Here is a 20,906-nt window from a genome sequence, read left to right on the forward strand (position 1 = left end):
TTAATCATGAACGGAATAAAGATTCACATCACCTGCAAGTGATGGAATGCTTCATTCCAGCTGTAGGGGACACGCCATACAGGAAGAAGAAAAAAAAAAAAAAAAAAAAAAGAAAGAAAGAAAAACTCCACACAAATGATCACAAAATCAGAGTAAATTTCCCATTATATTAAAAAAAACCAGAAAGAAATCCTGGTCCAAATTAAGAATTAGAATCGAAAAGGCATTTGGAATTAACCATCTTCGAATATATATTTATTTATAAAAACTGTAATTTCAAATTTAAATACATGGACCTCACAACAGCTTTTAGTTGTTAATTTCAATTTCTGAAACCAGGCACAAACCCTTTTAAATGTCCATCAGTTCTTTAGGTTGACAAATGTAAAAGCACACGAACATGCCATTAATATATCTCTTCAAAAGAAAACAAATCTCGGGGGGAAATTAAACTTTTATTTTTAAAAAATAAGAACACAAAGTTTATTATTTGCCAATGGAGAGCACTGATGATAAAAAGCACACAACTAGGTGAGTATATTAGGTGTATTTGGTGAATCTATGATTTAATAAGTAAAAGAAACCCAAAACTTGCACAAGAAACTTACCATTCTTTTGTATAAAAAGTTTCCCTGTGCACCCGGCAATTGAGAGTCCCAATGCATATAGAGAAGGTACAAGTGCAGTCAGAAGGTGCAATCGTTTAGAAAGTAAAGTAAATGGGGGCGTGATATATTTAAACGTTCCGAGAGAAAGAGATAGGATCAAACTACTTTCAGTTTGAAATTTAGAAAGACACATTAGATTCGTGATAAAAGAGGGGACAACACCGATATTAAGATATTTCAAGTGCGTCTTTCAAAATATCTACTACAGGGTATGCAAAAGAGCTACCAAACTTTTAATAGACAGCAAGCTTGTTCCAAAAAAGAGATCACAACAAAATTACACTGATAAGCAGTCATATATTATCAGACAAGAAATTAACTTTAGAAACAGGATTGGAAAACACAATTAAATGCATAAATCTAAATTTTGTACTTAAGATACAGTTAAACAGGTTCCCAATAAATAGAAAAAAGGATTGGGCTTGAACATATCATTTCTTTTGTCATCCCATCATGTATCAGAAGTCATAATTATTAGAAAATGAAAACACAGTAAGTGCTAAGAAAGTATTTCTAGCAGTCATTTTCAAAAAGTTACAATTACGAGCAAATGTACTCCTTTCCTATCATTTAGACAACAATTCATACAGTATTTGTATATGATGATTAGGAACTAGTAAGTTTCCTTATACTGTATTTGAGGAGGAAAAAATAAAATCAATTGCAAAGTTTTAACAGAACACCAATATAATGAAAAGAAAAATCAGTCAAAAATAATTCACAGTTCAGTTTAATTAGATTTTAAGACAAACATGCATTTATAAGTTTTTCTTATTTAGGTTCATTATATTTTGAATTAATTTTGTATGAAAATGACTGTTCAAATACTGAAAGTACGGTACACAAACTTATTTCATTAAGTTCTTAATAAAACAAAATATGAAGGGAAAATAATCAAAAAAGAAGAAACTTGACTCTGGTCTTGTGCTGTGAAAATAATATGACATATACAATATCTACAACAAAAATATCTAATAACCATGATAATTAGAGTAATAGAAATTATTATAATGATTATAGTAATTAATAACTCATGTAACCTGTGCAGGCCAACTACCGAACACACAACTACAAACAGATTGCAAATGGAGTATAGATTCTTACCATCTGACGTTTCCGCCACGTACAATCACAAAGAACGACAAGAAATCCAGGTAAATACAATATATTAAGATGAGCAATGATTATAAAGCATATCACCTCTGAAAAGGGATGTGTGAGAGGAGGGAATTTCAATAGTGTTCTCTAATTTGCAAGTCATTAATCTTATACATCATTGATCAATACTCTTTAAAACATGTACCCTGAGAGGAAGTACCTGGTCCACATAGATGATCACTGAAAAGAAACTAATCAAAAAAGAAGGATCCTAGAAAAAATCCATTGCATCACTTTTTCGTTACTACGATTGGAACCCAAAATAATGGTGTGTCTATGTATCTATAAAGGTAGGGCCAATGACTTAGATTTTAGGCCTCTTTAAACAAGCATCATCATCATCATCATCATCATCATCATCATCTATAAATGTATTACTTGGCCCACTGTATAGCATAACTGTATGAAGACTATGAATCTATTCCAGCAGTAAAGAAAGCACACATGCATAACTGAATGAAGTGTGAAATGTAAATTATAATTATGGTTCCTTCTAAGGCACATTCAGCTTGTAAACAACCTAAACCAAACCCCATGGTGCAACAGCTCCACAGAGCCATTGCCTACCAAGCGACTGCTGCTCAGCCCGTAGGCGTGCAGATTACGAGGTGTCGTGCAGCCAGCATGATAAATTCTCTTGGCTTTCTAGACAGAGCTTATAAATACAGTAAATAATAATTATCCAAAGACATGTTGGACCAAAGAGAGTGGAGCTTTAACTAGCACTGAACTTCAAGAACAAGCCAGCTGACAAGTCTTAACACATCTGGGTAGATGAAAAACAGACTAAAAAAGAAATTAAACAAAGAAGGATCCAAGATAAAATCTACTCCATCAGCTTTTTATCTAACAATGTATGTAGTCACAGCAATATGAACCCAAAATACAGATGTGGAAGGTCAACATCAAATCCACAATCTTGAAACCAGATTGCAAGTGTAAATTTGTATAAATGTGTGTCTTATTTTGGTTAAGCCCAGACAACAAATAAAAGATAATGACAAGTTTCATAAATACTATAAAATATAATAACATTTTAATATGCAGGAAGGGTAGGCACTATAACTGACCAATGTAAAGGAAATATAAGGCAGATGCTGTTAGCAAAATGTCATTCATTACCATTACTTCTTGTCAAAATATTGAAAAATCTGTAGAAGAAATTGGAGAGTTATTGCACAATGCACAATATTAGCCTTTCTGCAGGATATCACATTTGTTAATAAGAGAGCTGCTAACTTTCAATGAACAGCAAGTATTTGCTCATGGCTCTGCTGCAGAGAGACAAATTCAACATAGTAAGGAAGAAACACACTGTAAAAGAAACTCTAAAAAACAATGATATTCATTTGCATAATATCTGAAATGAAAATATTAAAACATTTATCCTTACACATTCACTAAATACTATACAGAGTTTTTATAGAAGAATAATGGGGTTTCATTAGCAAATAAAAATTATTCCTTGCCTAACACAGGTGCAATTTGCACAATTAGGAGTGGCTGCACATTTCTTCCATGCAGTCCTCTGTTGGGTAGTCTGTATCCAGTTACCCCTGCCATGACATTGGAATATTGCTTCTACTGCATAAGAGCTTTCAACCACTTGAGGTTACTTCTCGCTACATGAGCCACTCACTGTCACTTGAGCCTTGCCACTTGCTCCACCACATCTGTGATTCCTATTCTCCTCCTGATCTATTCATTGCAGATTTGATCTCGTAAGCTGACCCCCAGCATTGCTGCTCCATCGCAGACTACTCCAAATCTGTTAGTACTTTTCATCCTGACAGTCACAGTTTTCAGCCCACAGGTTGCGACAGGATGCATGTTGTAGACCCTCCTCTTGAGGCTCCTATGGATTTTTTGAATCTGACGATGTAGCTGATCTTCTGATGATTTTACCTGCCTGGTTGTCCTGCCCAAGTCTGATGTCCCAGGAATACATAAGCATCAACTTTCTCCAAGACGTTACTGCCAATGATAACCTGAATGTTATTCAAGCACATAATTTTGGTTTTCTGCAGGTTCATTTTCAGTCTTACAGCTTCAACATGATAATGAAATTCTTCTCATAGTCTATGAAATACAGTATGTGTCATCCGACCACACAGATTCTCGAGAGTAATGAATCCAAAAGGGCAAAACTGCAACCCATAAGATCTGTTGAATGGGATGGCCACAGGAGAAAGCTATCGGCCATCTGTAGCATGGCCAAACCAGTGCTGTGGAAGAACACAATTGAGGAGCACTCTTATATTCCTGTGAAAATGGGAAGGAATTACATCCATTTGGGGAATGTAGTCTTAATCAGCATTCATTTGGGAACATGACCCATTTTCCAACATATCCTGGTAGGTAGGTTACAGTTGCTTTGGTGAAGAACAATGGCCCTCTCCTTAGACACCGCACATAAAACATTCAGTTTCGGAGAGTCTTGTTGGTACTCATCACTGCGTATTGGGGACTCGATTCCCCAAATATGGACACTGTCCATATCCACTTTGTCCCTAATGTGAAATGTGGCTTCATTGTTGAAGATGAGCCATTCTGCGAAACCATCTCTCTCCATCTCTGACTGCATTCAAACTCTGAAGATCTAAGGACATGCTGCAGCCACAATTAGTATGGTTTACTGTAATTTATAGCCACTAATGCCAAACCTTCTACATTTCTCCTTCCTCAAGTTGCTGACTTCCACAGACCGATGGAAACACCTTGTGTACTCTGTCAACACTAACACTAGACACACGTAGCCAACCAGAACTCTTGCCTTTACACAGCATCCAGCCAACCAGAACTCTAGCCTTTACACAGCATCCAATGTCCACAAACTTTCTATACCCCTGCAAATGTCATTTTCATATGGTGTGGGTAAGAAAGTCTTGCTACGCTACAGATTTAGACACTTCAAACTGGACCACACACACAATATCTTCTCCTACTGACTCACCAGTTTGGAAACTGTGGACCCATGGCCACGAGCATAAACGAACTGTTGACAATGCATCGCAAACTTGGACAGTAGATGTTCCTAATGGCGCAAGCTACATAAGTGTAGGGCAGGAAATACACTGGCTATTTTATTTGCTTACAAAACCTCATCATTGTTTTGCAAAAATGCTGTATTACTTGCACCATGCCCACTGTGAACCTTAAGAAAGTTATCATAAACCTAAACACAGATATTCAGATGTACCACCACAATGCGCTCAATGCAAGTTAAGAGCACAATGGAGTTCGACTTTGCAATCCAACACCAAATTATCAAATCACCGTCAGCTAACAGCCAATAACATAGGGACAAACTCACTATTTTCACTACACATTGTCATGTTATTCAAGCCATGTCTCAAAAAAAGAATTAAATGTTCCCACAACACAATATCCACAGCTCATGTGGGATACCTCATCTTCGCTGGCTCAATAAACATGTCAGTTGCAGGAAGGAAGATCGTACAGCCTACAGTGGACAAAAAAAAATGGAAACAAGAAGCACAGTCAGCAAATCCTCGATTATGCACAAACACATAATCTAGTCATTATAACACTTAGTTTAAAAAGAGCAACTAACATGTAATCGCGTACTACAGTGGCACAAGGGCAATGCAAATTGATTACATTAAGACCTCAAAGACATGCTAAGATGTAAGATCAGTAAGGCTCTTTAACTTTCTATCTTGTATATACACTCATGTTAATGAAAACTGTACCACCATGAAGGAGTCATAAGACCAAAATCAAATTTATTTTTACATATACTAATATACATGAATGATAAACAATTTCAGATTAATAACACAAAAACATCAGCAATGTGTGAAACTTCCATGAGCTGCTAGATGTCATGGTATTGAACCAAAGAGATCTTTGTGTCCTACAGGGAAACTACCTGTCAGGCTACTTGTACAAGCATCCACAATTCTTTGATGCTGGCTGCAGAGGACTATGAAGGGCTAGTAGTCTACCAACCATAACCCATACATATTCAATAGGCTAATATACTACAGAACATTCCTGCAAACATCTGCTAAGATGTTGTCGTGCGGGAATACTGTATAAGGAGTGTACCGAAGAAAGTGTACGCCTGCCTCTGCTATTTCCCTATTGTACTGGTCACTGGCAAAATTATTCTCAATACGTAGCAGTCAGGACCGTGAACAATATCAAATTGTGCCCCATATCATTATGCCTAGCATCCTGCCAGTCTGACACTGAACAATTCATACTAGATGACACTGTTAACCATGATATTTTCTAACATGTATATGATCATGATTGTAGTCCAAGTTAAAGGAGGACTCGTCTGAAAATGTGATCTCAATTTGCACATCACTTAGTGTGTTAAAGGGTAGCTTAAGGCTTAGATGGTCTAAGGCCAAGGGAATCTGCTACATAGGAGTGTGTCAAACAGTCCTCTCCAAGCAAACAATGTCTAAGAGTAAAAGCAAACAATGCCATACCTGTTACAGTACTCGACCTTCACATAGACCGAGCACTCGTTTCCATTCAAACTGGTGTTAGTTTATAAAGCACCCACTTAGTAGATGAGACATAGTGACGCTTAGCAGCGTGCTGACTCCGAGACACTAACTGCTTGGTTTCTTAACATCCCTCCATTTAAATGCCTAACATGAGAGTCTGAAAGGACAAGGCTGGGCCCAGGAAGGCAAAATCACTCAAGACTCTAATCCCTTGTTTGTCATACTCTGCTTTGCATTTACTGCAAATTTCTGAAAAGTTTCAACCTTCCTTCATGCTGCTGTAATTTTCGTAAACATGAGTGTATTAGAAGAATGGAAGAGTGTGTGTTCTAATGCCCAGGCACTTGGATGCAAGTATCTTGGCCTTGATGATGGGTAGTTTGCGAATTTCGTATATTAACACACCATCTTTGGTGAATGAGTTAGCTACTCCTTGCCAGAGCAGTGAAGATCATTGTGTGTGTGTGTGTGTGTGCGAGCGTGCGCGTGTGTGTGTGTGTGTGGGTGGGCGCGCGCGCCTGTGTACAATGTGATGATTACATGTGTGGTGTATGATGATGATGATGATTATTATTATTATTATTTACAGAAAGGATGAAATCTGCTGTCTTCACATAGCCTATTCCTGTCAAATATCACCATCAATAGTGCCATATGCCCCCATTCCATGTGGGCACTGCACAGAGGTTTAGAATTGAACCCAGCCATTTTAGCATGCAATCTAGTGATTAGGAATTTTATACCACCACCTCTCCTATCTTACTGGCAAATACACTGATAGTGAAAAAAATGTTTTCACCAACAGGACTGGAATTAATAAAGTTTAAAACAACAATAATGCAAAAGTTAGTTAATATATACTAACATGAAAAAGATAAAATCTTTGAGGTTGCCAAGTCCTTCTCGTGTACTTGGTATCTTTAGAATGCATGATTATGTAAGATATCTGTACAAATTCAAGTGTACGGCAATAAAGAATCTTTGACATTCATTTTGTAGTAAGTTTGTTCTATAGTATATTTGTGGATAAAGATACAAAATGACATCTCGCTTTCACAAATTCTCATTCCGTAGTTTAGAATACACGAAGTATGATGACAAATAAAATAGTGAAATTCCTCATTCATAGAATATACTGGCAGTTTTCTAATGGCTTAAATAGCTCACAACAGAAGTAAGCACTGTGTAGTTTTGATAATATTTATGCCAGTCCAATGTGGGAACACTTGCAGACCTGTTCTTTCAATATTGTACCTCCAGAAACACACACAAACTAGCAGTAATAGGTATGTTAAAACCATGAAATGACACACCAATGCACACAGTCTTGGAAAAACTAAGGGAGCATAATTATTTAGCATTCTCCCCCCCCACATAGCTTGTTTCCAAGAATGATTTTACAAAAGACTGAGTGATGAAAGCAACAAATCGTAGTAAACAAAATTCTGAAAATAATGAATATCACTTGCATTTTGCAATCTTGTAAACATACATTTACATCTACCCCTCAGGTGACTTCTTTTTTACATCAATTTACTTTCAAACTTGTACTAATATGATTAAAAATTGAACACCAACACTCCTTGAAAACATAAAATACTGTTAATGTTAAGAGAGAAACTCCTATGAACTATGTACAGTGAAGGTTATATTAGAACAGCACTTTTGAAATTCCCTCTCCTCACCAACATCCTTGTTGCAAAATTACTAAGTATAAAGGTCAATAATTTCATTATGAAGTTAAATAAGACTTTACTTATGAAACTAAACTAAAAATTCTGAGCAGAACTAATAAATAGCAAGCATTATAATGCTAAAGTGAAAAGAAGTAGATATATCTACAATACATACCTTCTTCAAGGGCATCGTCTCCATCAGACATGAGCTCATCATCTGAGCAAATGTTCAAGACGTTGACCAGCATTTCGGTCACTGAAACAAAAGGAAGCAGTCATAAAGCTCAAGACAGATCAATAGATCAGAGCTATCACAAATGCCGTCTAGGCTCTCCCCTCCTGTGCTCAAGATCAAGGTACTGAAACCTAATATTTAAGGATGCTTCAATATGCAAGCCTTCTTTTTAACACAATGAAGTGATGACTGCACTAAAAAAATTTATTACAGAAGTCAAAGGCAGCCACTTATACAAGTAGAGAAACACATGTCCCCTAGTTCACTGTCACTGCATTGTATTTCCAGGAGGCCTGCAGTGATGTCTCCACAGAGGCATAGCTGCCAACGTCTTGGAGAGGCGTGACATTCCAACTGATAAGCCAGCTGCAACAGTGCGGAAAAACACCGATTATTTTAAGATTAAGAGCCTGAATACTTTCAATTTTTGTTGAAAAAGAAAATTACGATGTTAATGTGAACATCCAGTATCAAGAATGAGTCTTCAGTGACTACTACTGTTTCCTGACTTAATGTGGCTTGGGAAGGAACATCATGCCTGAAGCAACCAGACTTAAAATTTGCTAGTATTAGTTGATAACTATGCAAGTTGTATGCGTAATGTTTATCAAATCCATCCATAGTTCTTCTTAAGAGTGAAAGGTATAAAAAATTACCGGGGAAGTTCATGCTGAATCAAGCTGACCAACAAATTTCGTCCAAATCATCAATAACTGAGGAGAATGTCTCTGTTACGGATTGGTAGGAATGATCATGTGACATAGTACACCTGATCACCGAGCAATTGGCTGAGTGGTTTGGATCATGTAGCTGTCAGCTTGCATTTGGGAGATAGTGGTTTCGAACCCCACTGTCGGCAGCCCGTAAGATGGTTTACAGTGGTTTCCCATTTTCATACCAGGAAAATGCTGGGGCTGTACCTTAATTAAGGCCATGGTCGCTTCCACGCCTAGCCCATTCCTATCCCACTGTTGCCGTAAGACCTATATATGTCGGTGCAATGTAAAAAAGAAAAAGGGGGGGGGTTTACATCTGATCATTGCAAGCACTACCAGAGCCATTAATAAAATAAAAATGTATTTTCTCTCATGAAATCAAAATGGAGAAGCAATCTTAGAACCTTATACAGCTATTAATCTAAAGTGACCAGAGAAAGGAAACTGCATGAAAACTGAATCACTAGGGTGCGACACTATTAAAAAACAAAAATATACTTGCATCGATCATGACTAACTATTGAAGCTACTTCAGTCAGGTTTGTAAATTTAGCGACACAATCTAATCCAACTTTAATGTGAGCAAAAAAACCATTCCAGAAAGTCTCCTCACTATCACTAAATCTTCAATGGCCAGTTTCTGGAATGAAAGTTATCTGTAGATGTGTAGTTATCCGTGACTTAACATGGTGATATGCTTAAAATTAGTTTCCGAAGCAACAGTTACCGGCTTCTTCACAGTTATCTGCACAACGACTGGTAACTGCAGCTAGTATCCAACGAATACCGATGTAAGGTGCCACTCCATACTGTTTTGTACAAGGTCTTAGATTAGTTTTGTAAACATTAAGAAGTGATAACGAAATGGTTATACAGTCAAACCTTCCTTCTGCAGACACCGTCGTTTCTGAGGGAAAATGTCCGTTATGAGAGGTGTCCGCTAAAACAAGTTTGTGAAAATAATCAAACATTTTAACGGCAAAGAACATCCACCTTAAATATAAGCATACATATCTTTATTTTTATTACGCTAAGTCATTATTCTGTGTTAGTATTTCATAAAGAGTGATTTTACATCATTTACAAACATTACAGCTTCTTGAAGTAATCCCTTCTTATTCATGTTTAACAGACAACTGAAATGCTACGGTATTTATGTCCGACTAATTAGTGCCTGTACTGTCTTCCCCTTTTCAAGTTGACTACCTGAGCTCGACCTTATCAGCGACAATCCGAGTTATGAATAGAATCATGCAAGAAGGGAAGAAAATCTCCAGGTAACTTTTGAGTCAGCAGTCTCTAGCAACATTTCTGGGCAATTAGAATTCTCGGAATAGGCTTATACACCACTAGGTAAAACTGCATTCCGATGTACCTTCTCTCCCCTTGCACTCGAAATAGTACAAACATTCAAAAGGGATTTCCTTATGTCTGAAGAGTGGTTTTAAAAGAAAGGATGACATGTGGTCCGGCGTAATAAATTGTCCTGCAACATGTAAAGTGTCCGCTGAAGTCAAGTGGATGGGACAAATGGCGATGTCCGCTGTCCGGAGTTCGAGGTGTCCACTTAAATGAGGCCAATTTAACACTTGTCTTGTGTAAAATAAAATCAGTTCCGAGGAAAATTATCCGTACAGGGAGGTGTCCGCTGAATGAGGGTGTCAGTTAGGGCAGGTTCGACTGTAATATATTTACAGTCATTCATTGTAGTTTTAACGTGCTTGGGTGGAGTAGACAATATTTTGGTCAGTACATTTTCTTCCATGTTATCACTGGCTTTAGTCACCGATTCCACATGTATGGTGTCATCTGTCCCAGCTGTTTCGGTTACAATCTCCTCAGAGCATAATGCCTCTACTGTAGATACATCTTCCAATAATGAAAATGAACCATCAAATAAAACAGAACTCGAATCAAACGGATTTTCATCAGGCACAAATTGATCTTTCAGTGCAGCTATAATGTTAAGATCACTTTTGTCAGGCTTTGAACACTAATCCCACCAATGGAGAATTTACCATTAATATTTACACTTGTACTAAATAATAAATATCTTAGGAACTGGTATGCTTTTAATATAAGCCTGCTGAATAATAAATACCAATTTTTCATTGCTTTTTTAAATGTTGTTATATCCTTTAACTGGTGACGTGAGGTCTCAGACTCGCACGAGTAAGGAAATCCACCTTTTCAATATATTGAAATTGAAAATGGAAATTTCAAAATTGAAAATTGAAATTTCAATACATTGAGAAGGTGGATTTCCTTACATTAAAATTACTCGGGTGATTCTCAGTTCAACCATGAAGTTTTTAATTTTAGAGGTCTCAGACTCTCAATAAACATAAAATATCTGGACTTCTTTAATTAAAAAATCTTGCAGGGAGCTGTAGTTTGTTACTTTCTCACCTGTGTCAACACACTTCACACCCAGGGTCAGGGTTAGCTCATTATGTTTGTTTGAAATTCTCAAGTGGACTTAACATTAGCAGTTACAAGAGTATTTTTGTCAATGCATGTTGTGTGGTCGGTGTAAGTAAAACATCTCAAATGACTTGTCTATTGCAGTTATTAAGAAATACAAATCCTAAGTTTGAGGAGTACGTTAGGGAACTACTAATGAAAAATGTATGATATGGCTATTGGAGATTGCAGTTTGTAATGATTCCATGCTCTTCAAGTTGTACCATGAAAGCCTAGAAAAAAATATATGGAATTCTTGAAGGGTTTGGCAACTTATCAGGTGAAATTACATATCAAAGAAGATTGATAAATGAGCGAGTTTGAGCAGGAATAAGCAACATTTTGCATGCAAGACTTGGCGCCAACATACGGAAGAAAAACTGAAGAAACAGCAATTTTGCCATACATGTCCAGCATCCTTGAAGAGAAAAAACAGCATTTGCGTATTTTAAGTGGGACTTTCTGGTTTGTTTGCAGTCTACTAAAAAAATCTGCAACAGTGGCACCGAGGACGAATGGATATCGCACCATCAGTGCAGAACTTCAGTGCTGGAATGATAGGTTCCAAAGTGTGCAGCACGTTTCCATTTATATTATTATTTTTGTTTACGCTTACTGTGTTCTGGATCAGTAAATGTGATCCATTTGTTAATTGTGGTGTATTTGTATAATTTAAGTAACGGCAACGATCAAGGTGAAATTTAAGACAATGTCTACATACTGTGAATAAGAAAGAAGGGGAAATATATCTCATTTTTACATTATTAGATCATACATCTATATATATAAAATAACGTCCTGACTGGTTGATTCATCATTGCCGAGCCAAACCTACTGGACATAAAGAGATGAAATTTTGACGATACATTTATATTTCAATGAAGGTGCTCACTAGGGAGGATATTTGGATATTTCATCGCTAAGAGGGGGGAAAGGAATTTTAAAAATGAGTGCAACTATATCTCAAAAACGTAACAGTTTACAGATGTGAAAATTTGTATCTGGTATCTCTTTTAAAAATAATGTAACATATTTTTTCTGAGTTTGGAAAATACTCTTAAGGGGGTGAAAAAAGGTGAAAAAGGGTTTAAATACCTCTTATGAGGATACTTATATCTCATGATCTGAAGATGTTAAAGTCATGAAAAGTGGTATTTGAAATCTCCTTTAAAAATAAAGAAGTACATATTTTATGCTTTTGGAAAATCTAGTTAAGAGAAGGTAAACAGGAGTGACAAAAAGGGTGAATTTTTAAAATTAGTATATCTAGAATATATCACAAAAATAAATGTTCCAGATGTGAAAACTGGTATTCAGAATCCCCTGTAAAAGTAAAGAAATGCATAATTTGTTTTCTGAAAATCCACCTAAATGAAAAAGGGGATGAGTTTTTAAAATAAGCATATCTACAGTATATCTCAAAAACTTAACATATTACAGATGTAAAAATCAATATTTTAAATTTCTTTTAAAAATGTATCTTTTGTTTTGGAAAAAACACTTGGGGGTGGGGGTTGTAGAAAGGAGACTGAAAAAGGAGTTGAGTTATTTTTGTCAGGATACTCATATCTCAAAAACTGAAGATGTTACAGACATGAAAAATTGTATTTGGAATCTCCTTTAAAAATAAAAGAAATGCATATTATTTTGTTTTCAGATAATCCAATTAAGGGAGCAGGGGATAAATGAAGTGAAAAATGAGTCTAATTCTTTGTTTGAGGATACTTATATCTCGAAAATGTTATGAACGAGATAACTGATATTTGGAATTTCCTTTAAAAATGAAGAGAGACGTACTTTGTGGCGGGGGTGGGGGGTTGGAGATGGAATCAACTTAAGGAGGGGAAAAAAAGGAGTTTAATTCTTTTCATGAGGATACAAATAAGAAATTGTCTTTAAACAATACACTCCTAAGGGCGCTTTTAACTGGGGTCGAGGAATGATGACAAATACATGCATTTATATGAAACCGTTTGAATTATTAATTCCTTTAATGTTAACTCTTTTGCTGTAGCAGTCAACTTTTGTTGATTCACTTTGATATACTGTTCACTGTGGTAGTCTACTTTAGCAGACTTTGCATTTTCTCCCCAGTAAGCATAGACTTATATGCCAACATCTTTGTCTGATGGCAGACTGCGCTGAAAGTCTGCACGAGACCTTCTTTTGGTGACATAACCTTCATATGTTACTGTTATTTGTTATTCAGTCATCTTAGTGACCCTTATTAATAGTATGTGATCTATTTTGTTTTTCTAATAGTGACTACGATTCAATAACCAACAATTATTTAAGATAGATTTGTCTGGATTTTCTGGTGAATTAATTTCATGATTTGTGATATAAAAGCACTTTTGCATTCAAGGGTCTATTTCTGACCTACTTTTTTATATATCCTTTTTAAGGCATTAATCGTGCCATATTAATTTTGTTATTCCCTATCTTCTGATTAAATCTTAATACTGAATTTCTGATTATTCTGGCACTTAAGTTGGGTAGTATTTTTAACAGAATGGATAAAGATAATTTTAATGTATATCCAATCCTTGTCCCGTTTCTCTACGGAATCAGGTATGAAGCGAAATGAATCTTCGCAACAAGTTTTTATGACTCGATGCCCTACCTGACGTCAACCTTGTCAGAGCAGGTAATGAGATGAAATTAATGACGTGACATGCAATAATAGGAAGCCAGCACATAGCTTACTTCCAACAAATAGCACCAAGGCGACTTTACATCCTCATCCGACGGACGAATCACCATCAACGTCATATGCCCTCGCTCCATATCAGCACTGTGGAGAGGTTTGGAATTTAATCTGGGCTTGTAACATGCTATCTGGTGATTAGAAATTGTGTACCAGCACTTCTACCCTACTAGCCAACATTCTGATGGTGATTTTTTCGATCAACGGGACTCGAACCAGCTAACCATGGTGTCAGAGCATATAGACCTTAATGCCTTAACGATCATGGCCACCAGGCGAGCTAATAAATGTCAAGCTCATTGTAATGAATTAAGATTTTATTTGGTGAACAGCTCATATGCCATTATTTGCTTAGGGTGATTATTGTTGAGACTGAAGTCATTTACGAAAATGTCTCAACTGATAATTAATTCCTTCTGAAGTGATTTAAAGAATTTGTTTGTTCAAAAGAAGTTCAAATGTCATCCTTATTGCTTATGAATTTACTCAGAACAGAGTCACGTAGTTGAAACAGCACATCATTTTATTTTATTAAATGTATTTATTTTAAGAAAGAGACATTATTTATCATCATTCAACAACTTACTATTAGGATCATTAAACTCACTGAAGACCATGGCCGAAACCTTCCACGATTTTATTCATCCTGGCCAAGCATTATTCTGAGGAGTATCCTTGCTTTAGGTGTGAATTTATTAGTCATTGCTGTGAATGAATTTTTTTATTTTATTATGCGGTACATTGATAATGTGATCCTACCCACTGATGTTTCTATTGGACTGACTGATGTTAATTAACACCTATCTGATTGAACTGATTTTTTTGTGCTAGGCCTTATTTTCACTTGTAATTATTTTCTTCAATTTTGTTGTGCCGTAACAGGTATTAGGTTTGTGAGGTCTATAGAGCACTTCATTTTCACGCCCTTCATGGGCCTGGTCCACTATAAAGTAAAAAGAAAGGCGTCAAGATATATATATATATATACCCCCCCCCCCCCCTCAGGCACTTGTAAATAAGAGAGCATTTGCACATTATTTGTAAACCCAAATAACACTAGTATTTTAAATTGAACTACCTATAAAGAAACACAATGCTTAGAAGTTCTTGGGATATCTAAATCATTTTGACAGAATTGCAAAACCAGGCTACCTGACTGTTACTAAAAGTTTGTGTTTGAGAGGGCCACAGTACCGGAAGGGTAGCAAACACCACAGAATTTGGTAGGACATTATACATGTCCATTTTGGTATGATGTTAATTCAAAATGGAATCAAATATACATATATATTATTTCCACTTCAATAATGAACTGTCTTAGAAGAGTATTCAGTGCTATAAATTAATTTAAATTATGAAATGTATGGACATTTATTGTTTCTGTCTGTTTAAAAACTGAGTAAAGATGGCTTCTGCTTTTGAAGGTGATGATGTAACATGATATAATCGGAGTTGTACCAGTGGAAGTTACAGAAAACATAAAAAGAATATCAGAAACTGGGAAAAGGAAAAGCAGAAAAGGGTTAGCAGTGATTCTTACATTACATACATAGGTGAACTGAGGAAAAAGAAAAGTTTGGGCAGAGACTGTAAATGTGTGCAAAAGTTAATACCATCGCTGAAAACTGGTAAAAGCATTTTGTGTTTTCATGTTCTAGCCCAGTATTTTGTGTTCCATTCACCTCCACAGCTGAGAGTGATTACTCACGCTCCACAAGAGGAGCTGCGACATTCGGAGACCTGGGATTCGAATCCGTGTTGACAGAGGCTATCCTGAGCGAGCATTGCAACTCTATATTATGATTTTACTCTGGGTTTTTCCACTTTCCCTCCAGACAAATGCTGGGAAAGTACCTTATTTCAAGTCCCCCGGCACCTACGACAACCAACTATCATTTGAGGAACCTTTCTTCAATGGTCTGGATTATGATTAAGTGGCTGCACTGAACATAATTATTTATTCCGCCACTGTTCTGATTATCAATAAAACGACTAAAGTTTTTAGCAATGTTAAAAATAAATCTACTTCTTTCAGATAATTTTTTATTTATTTTATCCTCCAAAAATTTATTTTTTCCATTAGTGATCCAGTCTCTTTCTCCAATGGAAGAACATTATGATTAGCCTGTTTTTGCGTGCATCCATTCAATTGCTTAGAAATTCTACAAACATTTAATGCAATTTCTGAATAAGAAAAAACAGAAGAAATACCTTTCTCCCCAACAAAGGGCAGTGACCAAGTGAAGACGTCCATGAAGTTGGGCAGCCAGTAGGGATGTGGCGAGCAGTTAAATTGCCGGATGTTCATAACATTGTTCTCGTATTTTAAAACTGCAGCCTACCAACAAAAATGACACTCATCTAAATACTGTATTATGTAGTAAAATATATTTAGTAATGGCTAGAAGAAATCAAGGTGCTAACCTTATTGTTGTACACATCAAGGTAGTTCGGTGCTGAGAAAATTGTGATTAATGATGGAAAACCCGTAGTTTGGCTTTTCCTGTACATTCTGTAACTGAAAATAGAAAACAATATGAGTTAGAGAGTGAAAGCAGGGACAGCGATGAGGAGACGCTAGAGGAAAATTACCCGGCTTCTACTTCAGCTATCCCTCCGTTCACATTAATAAAATATCTGCATTTCAAATCTCCCAATTTATCCTCTACTACATTATTTTAAAGATATCTTTTATTTCAGAGATGTGGAGCTTGAAAATGTATTTATGAAATTCCGTGATCAGCAGTCGATGGAACAACCTGGTAGTGATAGCAGTGGAGAAGGTGATTGACGATGGGTATGTGTGGAGGACATCGCTGATTCATTCGATTCTCTAACCAAGAATCGCCTCGTTGCTCTTTACTTAAATTTGAGGATAATTCTATTTAGAGTTCTGATGTCTTCCTCACAGGTAAGAATTGAAGAATCACCACCACCACCAATTCTCCACTCCAGGAAGCTGGGTGCAGGCGTTTACAAGCCCCCTCCTGTTCGTTCTGTCCATCTACAGCTGATGTTCTACTTTTTGCTGCCAACTTATTTCACATTTAGTGAAAGTTTGGTTTTCCTAACCATCTGAGCCTCCTACCAGCAACATTGCTTTCATAGTTTGCTACTTAGAGCCATCCTTCCCATAGGTCTTTACCAATGTAATCTGCTTCATTCTAAGGTTTCCAACAGACTGTTGTCCAATCCAAACTACTGTATTGCCAGATATTCTCATTCCTTATATTGTCTTTCCTTGTCTTTTGGAGACAAGAATGAAGAAACTTCTTTTCAGTGGCCTGTAGGCAACTTTTTGCATGTCCAGTCAAAGTTGCTGTTTCCAGTCCGTACATTACACCAGGTACAAGATATGTTTTGTAGAATGTTGTTGGAAGTTTGGAGAAATGTGTCATCCCCAAAGTAGTTTACAAACGGAGTGGTAGAATTTTGATGCATCTTCTATCGTATTGTCCATTTCTTGGTTTATGGTATTGTCAGAAGAAACTAAGCCCCCCCCCCAAGTATTTGAAGTTTATATATATATTTCTTTATTTTCCATCCACAGGTGGACTGCTTCAGGATTTTAACAATTCAATTTTCAAATTCTTCTTGCCCAAGTTCCAGTTTAGCTTGTACTTCTGCTTATGTCTCACCCTGTAGAATAACATCATCTTCAAATACAAGCTCATTTGTTGTCTGATCCTTCATTTTAATGGCTTTTATAGCCTCATCTATTATAATAATGAAGAAATGATGATAGACAACTTCCTTGCTGGATTCAACCCTTCATTTCAAAATGACTTGACTTGCCTCCTTGAATTTGCACACAGTTCTTTGTTTCTTGATATAGTTGTATTACTCAAGCTATAATCACATCTGGCATGTATTTAGTCTCACACATTCCCATATATGGTTACGTGGAACATCTGATCATATACCTTCTCAATATCCAAGAATACAACTATAAGCGCTCTATTCTTATCCCAATATTTTTCAAAGAGCATTCCTGATATAGATGTTTATTCCCAAAGGGAATAAGAGCATTCTTGTCAAAAAGCAAGATCTAGGGTTGATCTGTCTGGTCTAAATTCATGTTGCTGTTCCTGAAATTTAGGTTCAACAAATTTTCTGATTTTTCTCTCTAGTATGTGACAAAAATTAACAGCTATTATGAGATCCACTGTTTATACCAGATTTTGATGGCTTTATCTTGCAAGAAACTAGTACTATTGTGACTCAATTAGTGATTTTGTACATTGTTCTGACGAGTTGTGTATTATTATGTGGTACACTGCCAGTTGTGTATTAAGAACAAGTGTTTTATGCTATGTGTCAGCTGCTAGGGACTTCTGGTTTAATTTTTCAAACAAAAACAAAACTCACGTTTGTGGGTACTTTTCAGGATATATTTCATTTTATAGGTTCTTTTTGATGTGAAATAATATTCCCCTGTCTATGCATAATTGCACATTCACACATTCAGGTACACATTAACATGAATTTTTCTTCCATGATGCAAAATCAGCCTCATATAAAACAGCACATTATACTTTACTACTTACCCAGCATCCTGAGCTTCATGCGCTCTTATAATGGATAACAGGTTGTTGTTTTGAAGAAAATCGCAGCATGCCGCGTAACTGAAATAGAAAAATGAAAACTTCCACTTAGCATTACACCAAGATATAATTATCAAGTTAAAAATTACAACTACGGCAGCTCAGTTACCCATGATACTATAATGAAGACTGGGTTGAGAATAGGACGGGTAGATAAACTCAGTGCCCACAGTGCCCATGGACAAGGAACTGGTAAAGTGTCTCAAGTGTAGAAAGTGGACTAACATGATAAGATATTTGTAAGAGTGAAGAAGAGGTACCTTTTTAAGTTCACAGAGTCTTTACAGAAACAATATATGCACATACCCTCACAAAATTTCAACAGACTCTTGTGAAGAAGAATCAGCATCAAACCTTATAACCAACAGAAAAAACACCACATAATGGAAAATTCAGTCTTAATACATATGAGAAATGTATGCTGTTATAATCTGTTTCCATATTTTTTAAACATTTCCTTAAATGTATTTTCAATAAAGATGAAACATTCTAGTCATCTATTCCTCAAAAAGGATATGAAAAGTTTCAGTTGTGTGTCTTTACTAGGGACCCAGAATTAGCTTCCTGGCTCATCCAAGGATCTGAATTTAATGGATCACAGGGCTTGTTTGTTTTGAGTGAACTTCTAGATCCTTACCATAACACAGTACCCTCCTTTGCTTTAAGACTGCAGAGGGAACATGGACAGGAGGAACATATATCTTCTTTGAACAGAACTAAGTGGTCGCTGAAGTGGAATGAAGGAATTCACGGTCCATTTTATAACATGGTACTTTCTTTTCTTGTTGGACAATCAATGTTACTCTAATGGAAAACCACAGAAGAGACATCTTTAAAGCTACCGATGGATTTCAAACCCATTCATTATCTATTAGGATTCAAATAAGCAGATCTTCATTTTTTGATTAATCAAATCCATCAGAATTTTAGTTGCAACTAGACAGAAACTCTACCCACCAGACATTGAAACAAACAGCTTTAGAGGGAAAACCACTAAAGTGGCAACACTATGAGGAATAAGTAAATTTAAGATACCAACCTATAGAAATATGAGCAACCTCTGACACTGTTGTGACTGAAGTGTTCTGCATTCTTTTCACTGCCAAAATCTTCCAGTGGATCTGACCATAGGAGGTCACACATGGGACCAAAGGCGGGAGGTTCTTTGAATCTGTCCAGCTGCAACAGAAAACAAAAAAACAAATGTAGCTGCTGTAATAAGTTTTCACTGTTTTGTGAGAAAGAAAAGAAAGGAGAAACATTGTCTGTGTTCATGTGTGCCTGGTAGGAAAGGAGGAACGTTGCTTATGTTCATCTGTATGCAAGCTCATTCATTCATTCATTCATTCGAACACCATAGTCAGTTGCTGGTCAGCATAGAATTTTGCAGAAATGCAGAACCTGATTTATAAATAGGCCTAGGGTACCAAATTGTTTGGAGGAACAAAGTTTGCCAAAACATAATAACTGATTACAGCAGTTCAATAAAGGAATAATATTTTAATAATAAACATTACTGACTTTACGTCCCACTAACTACTTTTTTGGTTTTCGAAGGTGCTGAGGTGCTAAAATTGAGACCCACAAGAGTTCTTTTACGTGCCAGTAAGTGTACCGACACGGGGCTGACGTATTTGACCACCGGACTGAGCCAGGATCGAACCTGCCAAGTTGGGGTCAGAAGGCCACTCAGCCTGGCAATAATATTTCAATGTTTGTTTATTTATCTATTTATTTATTTATTGACATTAAATATCTACTAGTAGGCCTACTGCATATGAGCTAGTTACAAATAGAGGATTGTGGAGGCACTTAGTTAATTCACAGAGACTAGCAGACTGCTGAAAGGCATAAGTCTATAATCTAGATTTAGAGTACGCCTACGTATTTATTTATTTATTTATTTATTTATTTATTTATTTATTTATTTATTTATTTATTTATTTATTTATTTATCTCACTACTGTTCACAGCAATGTTAACAAAACATGTGTTACCAGAATTACAAAAATGTTTTTTTGCAAAATCTTAAAAAGGTTTCTTTTGGGAAACCAACTAGAAGTAATGACTAGAAGCACGTAAACTGGATTGATATAGAACGAAGTACCCGCAGAACCTGTCCCGCCTCTGCTTTGTCCAGCACAAATCTCAAATGGAATGACCAGGATTTGAACAACGGAATTCAGCGGTGAGAG

The 20,906-nt window shown here is 36.3% G+C and overlaps 1 protein-coding gene across 3 annotated transcripts in view; it reads right to left on the reverse strand.

Annotated features, from left to right (window-relative positions):
• Window positions 1-20,906, reverse strand: part of LOC136878964 (serine/threonine-protein phosphatase 2B catalytic subunit 2) — a 1,209,081-nt gene that overhangs the window by 56,438 nt on the left and 1,131,737 nt on the right. For 2 of the 3 annotated variants that reach the window (XM_067152610.2, XM_067152609.2), the window contains exons 6-10: window positions 19,751-19,890; window positions 18,655-18,732; window positions 16,532-16,625; window positions 16,319-16,445; window positions 8,162-8,242 (exon numbers count right to left, since the gene is read on the reverse strand). In XM_067152610.2, coding sequence (XP_067008711.1) covers window positions 8,162-8,242; window positions 16,319-16,445; window positions 16,532-16,625; window positions 18,655-18,732; window positions 19,751-19,890 — 520 coding nt within the window. Of the gene's footprint in view, window positions 1-608; window positions 633-8,161; window positions 8,243-16,318; window positions 16,446-16,531; window positions 16,626-18,654; window positions 18,733-19,750; window positions 19,891-20,906 lie in introns of all 3 variants that reach the window. The other variant, XM_067152608.2, reaches the window with a different exon arrangement.

The sequence above is a fragment of the Anabrus simplex genome, chromosome 8 (assembly GCF_040414725.1).
Source record: "Anabrus simplex isolate iqAnaSimp1 chromosome 8, ASM4041472v1, whole genome shotgun sequence".
Lineage (NCBI taxonomy): Eukaryota > Metazoa > Arthropoda > Insecta > Orthoptera > Tettigoniidae > Anabrus > Anabrus simplex.